We start from the raw sequence: 12,780 nt of genomic DNA on the forward strand, positions 1-12,780 counted from the left end.
GAACAGGAAATCCTCTGGCCTCCCTCAGCTCCAAACGCAAGGCGCTGGAACACCACGTTACACAAGCTGGAGAGTGTTCCTTTTCAAGATTTACGAGGATGTTGCCAGGACTAGAGGGTGTGAGCTATAGGGAGAGGTTGAGCAGGCTGGGTCTCTATTCCATGGTGCATAGGAGGATGAGGGGAGATCTTATAGAGGTGTACAAAATCATGAGAGGAATAGATCGGACAGCTGCACAGAGTCTCTTGCCCAGAGTAGGGGAATCGAGGACCAGAGGACATAGGTTCAAGGTGAAAGGGAAAAGATTTAATAGGAATCTGAGGGGTAACTTTTTCACAGAGGGTGGTGGGTGTATGGAACAAGCTGCCAAAGGAGGTAGCTGAGGCTGGGACTATCCCATCGTTTAAGAAACAGTTAGACAGGTACATGGGTAGGACAGGTTTGGAGGGTTATGGACCAAGTGCAGGCAAGTGGGACTCGTGTAGCTGGGACATGTTGGCAGTGTGGGCGAGTTGGGCCGATGGGCCTGTTTCCACACTGTATCACTCTATGACTACAATGCAGGCAGGTAGGACCAGTGTAGATGGGGCACGTTTGTTGGCATGGGCAAGTTGGGCCGAAGGGCCCCGCCTCCACGCTGTGTGCCTCTGAGTAGTCTTAGAGCACAGGCTCTCACCAATATAAATTATCCAAGGGTAGAGGATTCAAAACCTAGAGGGCACAGGCTTGAGGCGAGAGGTGAGAGATTTCAGGGGGACCTCAGAGAGCTGCCAGAGGAAGCTTTGGAAGTGAATACAATTATGACTTTAAAAAGGAATTTAAGCAAATAAATGGTATAGGGTTATTCATTCCTTCTCTCCTGAGATGCTGCCTGACCTGTTGAGTTACTCCAGCATTTTGTGAAATAAATACCTTCGATTTGTACCAGCATCTGCAGTTATTTTCTTACACTATGGATAGCGTTAAGTGGGCAGTGTGTCAAATGGGGACCAGCCTAGTATGCCAACTTGGTCAGCATGGAAAAGGTGGGCCGAAAGGCCTGTTCCCGTGCTGTACAGCTAGCTCTATGACAAGTCACGGTTTAAAAGACAGATTAGGCAAGTGAAAGTAATTCTTTATAAATGTAATCCTTTTAGCTCTCTCTTCATTACCATTTGCTCCAGGGGCAAAAAAAACCCCGCAAGCTAAACACTCCCTCCCTCACTCAATTTAAAATGTCCGCAAAGGAGCTGAGAGTGAGAGCAAACATGCACGTGGTTCCCACCTCCACCGCTTTGTGCGGCAGCTGTTTGTCCGTCCACTGCTTGAGCTTGATGTCCACGGTGGTGTTGAACGTGCCCGAGTTCACCGACTGAGCAGCTGGAAGGTAGATGTTCTCCATCACATGGGTAGAGACCCTCTCCCACAGCTTCCGCTTCAGAATCTCCTCCCTACAAACACACGCACAACTCCAGTGAGGCAGACTTCTTGCTACTTTACATTTTGGCACATTAGTTTAGTTCAAACTGAGGATGCACATTCATTCATTCATTCATTCATTCATTCATTCATTCATTCATTCATTCATTCATTCATTCATTCATTCATTCATTCATTGTGAAACCTGGACCGACAGCTTACAAGACAAACAATGTGAACTGGAAGTGTTTTGTCACAAAACCAAGAATGTTTCATTCGTCCCAAGTATAATACGAGCTTAGTTTAGGTTATTGTCACGTGTACCGAGGTACAGTGAAAAGCTTTTGTTGCGCGCTAACCAGTCAGCAGAAAGACCATGCATGATTACAATCGATCCAATTACATGATAAGGGAATAACGTTTAGTGCAAGGTAAAGCCAGTAAAGTCCAATCAAGGATAGTCCAAGTTACAAAAGAGGCAGATAGTAGTTCAGGACTATTCTCTGGTTGTGGTTGGATGATTCAGTTGCCTGATAATAGCCGGGAAGAAACTGTCTCTGAATCTGGAGGTGTGCGTTTTCACACTTCTGTACCTTTTGCCCGATGGGAGAGGGGAGGATTTTAAGATTAGTTTTAAGGATAAGGCAAGTTGACTGCAAATAATATATTTATTTATTCATGCAAGATGCATCATCTTCCAGTGATTCATCACACTTTATTTGAATAGAAAGTTTCTTCACCCAGAATTTGTACTAAAAGACAAGCCCATTTCAAGTCAAACAGGCTATTTCCATGTCTCCTCTGAGATTCTGACTAACACGAGGTTCTGCAAGAAAGGCAGCCAACAAACAAAGGCGTGGCGGAGGTTTATCATGGAAAATGGATGACTTCTTTAGTCAGAGGGTGGTGAATCTGTGGAATTCTTTGGCACAGGGGGCTGTGGAGGCCAAGTCAGTGGATATATTTAAGGCAGAGATAGATAGATTGTTGATTAGTACAGATGTCAAGGGTTATGGGGAGAAGGCAAGAGAATGGGGTTAGGAGTGAGAGATAGTTCAGCCATGAATGAATGGCAGAGTAGACTTGATGGGCTGAATGGCCTAAATCTACTTGTATCCCTTATGACCTTATGACAATGGATAACCTGTGCTCTGATGAATTGTGTGTTGTAACTGGGCTACACTGAGGATTGACTATCCCAAGCCATCCAGAACCTAGAATCAAGAGAAGTAAAGCATTTTCTTCAACAGAGGTGTGTAGAATCATGTGGAGAATAGACAGTATGAATGCACACAGTCTTTTATCCAGGTGGGGGGAATCATGAACCAGAGGACATAGGTTTAAGGTATAAGGGGAAAGATTTCATGGGAACCTGAGGGGCACCTTTTCCATACGTGGAACGAGCTGCCAGAGGAGGTTTTTTTTTTGAGGCAGATACAGGAACACCATTTAAAAAACATTTGGATGGGTACGTGGATAGGAATGGCTGAGAGGATGTGTGTCAAACGTAGGCAGGTGGGACTAGTGAAGATGGGACATCTTTATCAGTACAGACGAGTTGTGTCGAAGGGTCTGCTTGCATGTTATATGACTTTATGAACGGGTCAGTTACTTATGAATTAAAGTGCCCTGAAGCCTAAAATTAATTTGGATCATTAATGCATAGTTTCCTTGAAAAATATCTCTTCAACATTCTTTGCAGCATTCCCTTTCATCACTGCATATTATGTAGTGGGATGCAGTTAATTCCCACTTTGTCTGAACTATCCACAAGTATTAAAAACTGATTTCCAACCACTGCTATATTGAGACGCGTTTTGTTTAATACTTTCAGATCAATAGTGGCATGGTGGCGCAGCGGGTCGAGCTGCTGCCTCACAGCACCAGAGACCGGGTTCCATCCTGACTACGGGTGCTGTCTGTACGGAGTTTGTAAGTTCCCCCCGTGACCTGCGTGGGTTTTCCCCGGGTGCTACGGTTTCCTCCCACACTCCAAAGATGTACAGGTTTGCGGGTTAATTATCCTCGGTTCAAGATTGTAAATTGTCCCCAGTGTGTGTAGCATAGTGCTAGTGTACGGGGTGATCGCTGGTCAGCATGGACTCAGTGGGCTGAAGGGCCTGTACCACTAAACTAAATAAGTAAAATAGCATTGTGTTCAATTGATACCAACATAAACCGGTTGGGAAACTGTGGCCACTTAGTGTTTATACTAATAAGATACCAAACACAATGGAAAACACTACCTGATTCATCATCAAATTGATTCAGTAACTTTGATCTATTTCCTTCTCAGTTTCTGAAAGTTACTAATCTATCACGGATTCCCAAAACAGCCACATACTTCCTTTGGGGAACTCATTTAAGTGCTCTGCCAGCTAACTAAAACATTTCACCCTCTACCACTAATCAATAGCACTATTAGGATTTAAACTGGTCTTTAACCCTTCAACTCTTCATTATATTGTTTTATCATTATATCTTGGACTATATTTACAGAAATAAAGATGGACTGCGTTGAAGGACTTTTTCTGGCAAGGGTGTGCCGAAATTGATAGCAGAGGTAATAAAATGTCAGATCTCATCATCATTTGATCTGGATATTGCAAAGTTCAGAAAGGGAATGCAAATAAGGAATATTGACACAGTTAAAAATCAAATGGAGCAATCTTTCACAGCATGAGAACAAGCTCTGGATAAATAACCGTCCTTTGTATTCTGTCTGAACTCTAAACAGTGCAGGACATGTTTTTTCAGTGTATTTCAGAGGAGTTAGATACATAGAAACATAGACAATAGGTGCAGGAGGAGGCCATTCGGCCCTTCGAGCCAGCACCGCCATTCAACGTGATCATGGCTGATCATCCACAATCAGTACCCCGTTCCTGCCTTCTCCCCATACCCCTTGATTCCGCTAGCCCCTAGAGCTCTATCTAACTCTCTTTTGGTTCATTATTGATGTTAAGGCTCACATCATGGATTTGGCTTTTTAAGCCAGCACAAATATAACATTTACATAATTGAACAAATGACATTGATTTATACCAAAAAAAGACACAAAATGCTGGAGTAACTCAGCGGGTCAGGCAGCATCTGTGGAGAACATGGATAGGTGACATTTCACAGAGTGCTGGAGTAACTCAGCGGGTCAGGCAGTATCTGTGGAGAACATGGATAGGTGACGTTTCACAGAGTGCTGGAGTAACTCAGCAGGTCAGGCAGCATCTGTGGAGAACATGGATAGGTGATGTTTCACAGAGTGCTGGAGTAACTCAGCGGGTCAGGCAGCATCTGTGGGGAACATGGATAGGTGACGTTTCACAGAGTGCTGGAGTAACTCAGTGGGTCAGGCAGCATCTCTGGAGAACATGGATAGGTGACGTTTCACAGAGTGCTGAACTCAGCGGGTCAGGCAGCATCTGTGGAGAACATGGATAGGTGACGTTTCAGAGTGCTGGAGTAACTCAGTGGGTCAGGCAGCATCTCTGGAGAACATGAATAGGTGACGTTTCGGGTTGGGATCCTAATCAATTTATACTGAGATGTTGGCTTTTAATATAAGAAAGTATTGTTATATTCTGACACTCTACAAAAGTAATTATCAAAGCACTTCAAGCACAGTCTAATGAACATAGACTAAAACACTACTCTTTGTGAAAATACAATAAAATTAAAATAACATGCAAAACCCAGAGAGAATTTGTTCAAAGTTGAGATGGACAGATAGATTCTATTTTATTAATTGCACATCAATCAGTTAGTGGCTCCAATATAAATTAGGCATTACCAGTGTTTCGGAGTAACCTGGCTTAAACTGACCACCTCATCCAGAATCTCATTTTTGGCTTTTTCATACAGCTCATTCTAATAAAGGAAAGTATAAAGTTAGAAAGAAGTACAAATGAGAACAGATTACACATACCCAAACAGTGAAACAAGAATTGAACGTTACCCTGTCTAATTCTCTCAGCTGAGGATAGTTGTTCTTCCATTCGGTCTCCAGGTTGAATCGAGTAGCTAAGATCGTGAAAGAAAATGCATTGTAGTTAATAAAGTGAAAAGTTAAAATTATCTTAAGAGTGAAAGGACCTCGATACAAAGTACAAAATACAAAGCACTTCTCCATGGATTGTCACCTTGTCGTGGTGGAGAAGCTCGTGTGGTCCTGTGATCCTGAGAGCGATGCCGCCTGGAGCTGTGCTCCTGGTAGGGTCACCCATGGCGGTAAGGTCGAGGGGGAGGTCCCTGACAAAGAGCGATCCAACCAAGACCTCAACGGTGGAACAGGCGGAGGGAGGATGATGGCTGACTTTAGTGGAGCATCACAACGGCTGGGAAGGCGGATGGATGAAGGCTGCGGCGGAAAAGGGTCCCCGGTCGTCTTGGACTCCACGCCACTGGATCCTGACCCAGATCTGTCAAGGACCGTGTGGTGGCTGTCTGTGCACCAGTCTCCCCACGCTAAACAAAGTCACGCACAGGCGTCCGACCCTATGGAGAGGACAGTCACACTCGCTTCCAGTGACCGCCGATGATACAAATTTCCGGTGTAAAAGATTGCAACGTTTCTGTTCCCAAAGCTGCCTTCACTGACGTTTACTTTAGTTTAGTTTACAGATACAGCGTGGAAACAGGCCCTTCGGCCCACCGAGTCCGCACCAACCAGCAATCCCCGCACACTAACACTATCCTACACACACAAGGGATAATTTTCACGCATACACCAAGCCAATTAACCTACATACCTGTACGTCTTTGGAGTGTGGGAGGAAACCGAAGATCTCGGAGAAAACCCACGCAGGTCACGGTCACAGCACCCGTAGTCGGGATGGAACCCGGGTCTCCGGCGCTGCAAGCGCTGTAAGGCAGCAACTCTACCGCTGCACCACCGTGGTGACGTTTACAGACAGATGGTACAACTAATCAATCAGACATTTTCACAATCTGCCGGCTAAGTCTGGACATAGACACAAAATGCTGGAGTAACTCGGCGGGACAGGCAGCATCTCTGGAGAGAAGGAATGGGTGACGTTTCATGACCACATTTACACACGTGGGCAAACTGACCAGCACATACTGAAATAGGAACAAGCATGTCTGGCAAGTTTATTTCACTCTACATTATTTACGTATGATCCATTTTACATTTCTAGTCTTAGGAAAATGATTACACAATATTTGAACTATCATTCATAGAATCTCTTTCTGAAGAAGGGTTCCAACCCAAGGTGTTGTCTGTCCATTCCGTCCACAGATGCTGCCTGACCTGCTGAGTTCCTCCGGCACACTGCGTTTTGCTTGCAATCTTTTCCCGTGTATTCAATCATAAACCGCCACGAGAACGTTTCTAATAAGGCCGGCACGGTGGCGCGGCGGTAGAGTTGCTGCCTCACAGCGCCAGAGATCCGGGTTCCATCCTGACTACGGGCGCTGTCTGTACGGAGTTTGTACGTTCTCCCCGTGACCGCGTGGGTTTTCTCCGGGTGCTCCGGTTTCCTCCCTCACTCCAAAGGCGTACAGGTTTGTAGGTTAATTGGCTTCTGTAATTTGACCCTAGGATCGTATTAGTGTACGATCATTGGTCAGCGTGGACTTGCTCGGCCGAAGAGCCTGTTTCCACGCCGTATCTCCTAACGAAACTAAACTCAAATGCTTTGAATGTTACTTGTTCAACATTTAACTCCACATTCTAACTTTTATTTTGATCTCAGAATGATTTGCCAAAAATCATTTGATAAAGACCATTTATAAACAATTGAAGCCGGATGATCTGCTGCTGACAGCCGGTCCACCACTTAATTGAACTTGTTAGCTTGTTTATTTTTCCAGAACAGTATTACTGATGTTGCTACAAAACGTCGTCTTAGCACAAAATCTATTGACCACAGAAACACAACTCTCACTGGGATCAGTTAGATCAAAAGTGTTCCATTTTTCATTCTGCAGTGCGTAATTATCTTTAAACTCAAACTCCCTGCAGAAGTTGGCCAAAGTTCCATCATGACAGGAACACCCCAATGCCCAACAAATACACCACACAGTCCAAAGGTGCAAGTCTAGAGGGTGGCAGGGTGGGGCAGCGGGAGAGTTGCTGCCTCACAGGGCCAGGGACCCGGCTTCTACGACGTGCTGTCTGTACGGAGATTGTATGTTCTCCCCGTGACCTGCGTGGGTTTTATCCGGTTTCCTCCCACACTCCAAAGACGTGCAGGTTTGCAGGTTAATTGGCTTGATATACATGTAAATTGTCCCTAGTGTGTGTAAGATAGTGTTAATGTGCGGGGATCGCAAGTCAGCACGGACTCGGTGGGCTGAAGGGCCTGTTTCCGCACTGTATCTCTAAACTAAACAAAACTAGAGTTATCTATTTGTTTTTCATTACACAAGACTGATAGTTGCCGTTGATATTTCTATCAGCCTGAACTACAATTATTTGGCCCACATTCCACCATGTGTGCTGAAACTTTCATGAGCGACATTGAAGTTATCTAGTCTTTGCATCTTCCTGCTATCACCACCATCTCATGGACATTTTCATTTATTATATTAATACAGACATCTCTTTAAAATACCTCACAGCCATTATGCATCGTCTTCCCTGCCATCCCTGACTCGATAAGGAAAACAGGACAAATAAATACAACAAGGAACAGGAGATGTTGGTATACCAAAGGCAGACACAAAGTGCTGGCGTAACTCAGTGGGTCAAGCAGCATCTCTGGAGTAACGTCACCGATCCATGTTCTCCAGAGATGCTGCCTGACCAGCTGAGTTACTCCAGCACTCTGTAAAATGTCACCTATCCATGTTCTCCAGAGATGCTGCCTCACCAGCTGAGTTACTCCAGCACTCTGTAAAATGTCACCTATCCATGTTCTCCAGAGATGCTGCCTCACCAGCTGAGTTACTCCAACATATTGGGTCTTTCAATAGTTTAAATAAAACTCAAATAATTCCTCCCCCTGGTGAAGATAACATGGCTCTGACTGTACGTTCATACACAAGATAACATCGCTCTGAATGTACGTTCTCCTCGCCGAGCCTTAAATATGTACCCCATATTTAAAATGGAATCATAAGGTCATAAGCGATAGGAGCCATATTAGGCCATTCGGCCCATCAAGTCTACTCCACCATTCAATCATGGCTGATCTATCTCTCCCTTCTAACCCCATTCTCCTGCCGTCTCCCCATAACCTCTAACACCCGTACTAATCAAAAATCTATCTATCTTTGGCTTAAAAATATCTATTGACGCCCTCCACAGCCTTCTGTGGCAAAGAATTCCACAGATTCACCACCCTCCGACTAAAGAAATTCCTCCTCATCTTCTTCCTACAGGAAGATCTGTTAATTCTGAGGCTGTGACCTCTAGTCCTAGACTCCTCTCTGTCCATAGTAGATCTACCAGCCCCTCTCCATCCATGCCGCCACTGCCACCCTCTTAGTACGCAGCTGCAAGTTGTTTGCCCCAGTATACCATCCTGCACTTGCAATGAAATCCAAGTCACAACTGGCCCATCCCAACTCTCCAGTGTGAAGAAGGGCCCCGAACTGAAACATTGTCTGTCTACTCCCTGCACAGACACTGCCGGATGCACCGAGTTCCTCCAGCACTTTGTGTTTTCATCAACGTTTCAGCAACTGCAGTTTCTTGTGTCTACCTTTAATCCAGATTTGCCCACGACTGCGATTACATTTAACTCACAATAATGTTGTTCTTTATTATTTTTGTTTTGTTTTAATACAGCCCGGAAACAGGCCTTCAACCCACCGATTCCGCACGGACCAGTAATCCCCACACTTTAATACCACCCTGCACACACAAGGGACAATTTTACTTTTTTTAAACATATACACCGAGCTAATTAACCTACAAACCTGTACGTCTTTGGAGAGTGGGAGGAAACCAAAGATCTCGGAGAAAGCACATGCGGGTCACGGGGAGAACGTACAAACTCCGTACAGACAGCAGTCATAGTCAGGAAGGAGCCCGGGTCTCGGGCGCTGTGAGCGAGGCAGCAGCTCTACCCTATGCCACTGTGTTCTGTTCACGATCGCATTGTAATCTAGTTATATTCATCAATCTGGTCATAAATGCATTGGTCAGAGCTACTTTGTATTTACCTTTGAATGCATCAGCTTGCTGTTCCACAGACTCCCGCACCATCTTCCAGAAACAGTCTGACACGGCCAGGCTCAGGTTCTTGGTTGTCACCTGGTGAGCTTTCAGCATCCCTGTCCTACAATGAGAAAGGACTCAAAAGATGCTCTTGCATGCCGACACGCAGTTGAGGTGAACATTATAACAAGGTCTTACTGGTACGTTGGATAGAAACATAGAAAATAGGAGTAGTCCATTCGACCCTTCGAGCCAGCACCGCCATTCAATATCATCATGGCTGATCATCCAAAATCCGTTCCTGCTTTCTCCCCATATCCCTTGATTCCGTTAGCCCTAAGAGCTGTATCTAACTCTTGAAATACATCAAATGAGCTTTTATTGATTATCAATGTGTGGCCCTGTGGTTGGCACGGGTCAATGTTTTATTTCTATCAGACATTCATCTATCCTAGGCGTGAGGACTATCCATAAGAACAGGTGATTAATGGTTAGGGTGGACCTGGTGGGCTGAAGGGAATGTTTCTCTGCTGTATGCTTTTCTATTTGGTTCTGGGTTTTTTGCTGGTTATGTTCAGTTAGATACTAATTTGGGCGAACCAGCAGCAAAACAGCCAGGGCGGTTCCAGTTTCCCCACGAACCAACCACTGAACCACAACTTGAATGGACATTCCCAATCTTGAGATCAGATGAGTTAAAGCAAGTTATACTCTTTAAATATTTATATTTGTTCTGGTGCTTGAACTCATCAAGAGTAGCATAATAAGTTTTTAATTTTACTGCTAGTTGTATTACTAATTTTAAAATTTATTTCTAGGAAGCGTAATATTTTTTAGATGTTTCTGAATACGTACCAGAAAAGGTGTCTCCCAGCTTCGAGAGAAGGTGGCTCTGCATTCACAGACTTATCACCCAACAACGACCAGCAGAGATTCTAAAGGCAGAACTAGCAGCTACTATTGCAACGTAGGTTTACAGTGACGGGGAAAAGATTTAATAGGAATCTGAGGAGTAATATTTTCACAAAAGGCGGTGGGTGTATGGAACAAGCTGCCAGAGGAGGTAGATTTGGATTTAGATTTAGAGATACAGCGCGGAAACAGGCCCTTCGGCCCACCGGGTCCGCGCCGCCCAGCGATCCCCGCACATTAACACTATCCTACACACACTAGGGATATTTTTACATTTGCCCAGCCAATTAACCTACAAACCTGTACGTCTTTGGAGTGTGGGAGGAAACCGACGATCTCGGAGAAAACCCACGCAGGTCATGGGGAGAACGTACAAACTCCGTACAGACGGCGCCCGTAGTCAGGATCGAACCCGAGTCTCCGGCGCTGCATTCGCTGTAAGGCAGCAACTCTACCGCTGCGCCACAGTTAGACGGGTACACGGATAGGACAGGTTTAGAGGGATATGGGCCAGGCGCAGGCAGGTGGGACTAGTGTAGCTGGGACATTGTTGGTGGGTGTGGGCAAGTTGGGCTGAGGAGCCTGTTTCTACGCTGTATGACTCTATGACTAGACTAGGTGTTTAGGTTTATTACTGGCTATCTGCCTGGTAACTGTGGGCCACGTCAGCTCCCAGACACAGACGGATGGGGAACAGGAGACTTGGACTGCCCAAATCAAGAGCATGGGGCCCCACAGCAGAAGTGTCCACGTGCCGGGGCTGGAAACTGGAAGTGTCCTGAGCTAATTCTGCTACCCCCATCATCTACGGTACAAGCGATGGCTCCCACTGATTGTCGCCGGAAGCTCACGCCCTTTTCAGGACGAATGATGACAGTGATGTAACATTTGAAACATGAATGATGGACATGAAAGAAGAAGAAGAGCTTGGAAACAGCAAATGATTTGCCTGCCATATTCTTTCCTTCACCCTCTGGCAATCCAAATTATCACAAAAAGCGCAAACAATTTAAAGTCTTACTTCAACAATTTTGAATTCTCAAAGAATTCTCCTTCATAATCCTTTATGGCATCAATACCTTCATTGGTGTTGCCTGTTTCATGAAAAAAACACAACATTTACACAAGCATTTTAGTACACAGAAAATACAGTGCAGATAATGTTTTTGAAAACTTTTTTTTTTGTAAAAGTATCAGTACATTATTGTCACGTGTACCGAGATACGGTGAGAAGCTTTTGATCGCCTGCTTTTCAATTAAATCACGTCATACTATACATTAAGTTAATCTGCAAGTTGAATTGGTAGTAAGGAAGACAAACGCAATGCTCGCATTTATTTCAAGAGAGCTCGAATACAAAAACAGGGATGTAATGCTGAGGCTCTATAAGGTGCTTGTCAGGCCGCATTTGGAGTATTGCGAGTAATTTTGAGCACCATATCTGAGGAAGGATGTGCTGGCTCTGGAAAGGAGGTTTACAAGAATGATCCCAGGAATGAGTGGGTTAATATATGATGAGTGTTTGACAGCACTGGGCCTGTACTCACTGGAGTACAAGGATGAGGGGGGGACCTCATAGAAACTTACCAAATAGTGAAAGCTTGGATGGAGTGGATGTTTCCACTACTGGGAGAGTCTAGGACTAGAGGTCGTAGCCTTAGAATTAAAGGAAGTTCCTTTAGGAAGGAGATGAGGAGGAATTTCTTTCGTCAAAGGGTGCTGAATCTGTGGAATTCATTTTGTCACAGAAGGCTGTGGAGACCGTCAATGGATATTTTTAAGGCAGAGATAAATAGATTCTTAATTAGTACGGGTGTCAGGGGTTATGGGGAGAAGGCAGGGGAATGGGGTTAGGAGGGAGAGATAGATCAGCCACGATTGAACGGCGGAGCAGACTAGATGGGCTGAATGGCCTAATTCTTCCCCTATCACATGACCTTATGACATGAATATAATAATACACAAGTACAACGGGTAGTGCAAGGAGACAATACTAGTGAGCCGAACATGGTGCTACAGCATAAGAGCTTTACAATCTCAATAAGCCTTGAGACAGTCTACGTTTCTAGAAAGACTTCTTTGGCAGTGAAGCTGATATTGTGGAACAATTGAGATTGTTAAGAAATGTGCAATAAAGTCTTACCTCTGCCGGTAACAACTGCAAAGTAACCCAAAGCCTTCATTGGGAACAGCTTGCCTTCCACAATCTGTTGAATCTGCAGATGCGTAAGGTAACAATCACAAAAATACACTGCACATCATGCACGGTGTGTGAAAATAAACTGTGTTGGAAAATTGTACTAAAGTATAAACAAATAATCAAATAAATCTGTGAGCTTGATGGTGAC

At 44.7% G+C, this 12,780-nt stretch overlaps 1 protein-coding gene across 5 annotated transcripts in view; it reads right to left on the reverse strand.

The window, feature by feature from the left end:
• Positions 1-12,780, reverse strand: part of opa1 (OPA1 mitochondrial dynamin like GTPase) — an 84,640-nt gene that overhangs the window by 36,233 nt on the left and 35,627 nt on the right. For all 5 annotated transcript variants that reach the window (XM_078410915.1, XM_078410913.1, XM_078410914.1 and 2 more), the window contains 6 exons: positions 12,576-12,648; positions 11,454-11,526; positions 9,526-9,641; positions 5,351-5,415; positions 5,186-5,262; positions 1,265-1,430 (listed from right to left, as the gene is read on the reverse strand). In XM_078410915.1, the coding sequence (XP_078267041.1) occupies positions 1,265-1,430; positions 5,186-5,262; positions 5,351-5,415; positions 9,526-9,641; positions 11,454-11,526; positions 12,576-12,648 (570 nt within the window). The remainder of the gene's footprint in view (positions 1-1,264; positions 1,431-5,185; positions 5,263-5,350; positions 5,416-9,525; positions 9,642-11,453; positions 11,527-12,575; positions 12,649-12,780) is intronic.

The sequence above is a fragment of the Rhinoraja longicauda genome, chromosome 13, assembly GCF_053455715.1.
Source record: "Rhinoraja longicauda isolate Sanriku21f chromosome 13, sRhiLon1.1, whole genome shotgun sequence".
Taxonomy (NCBI): Eukaryota; Metazoa; Chordata; class Chondrichthyes; order Rajiformes; family Arhynchobatidae; genus Rhinoraja; species Rhinoraja longicauda.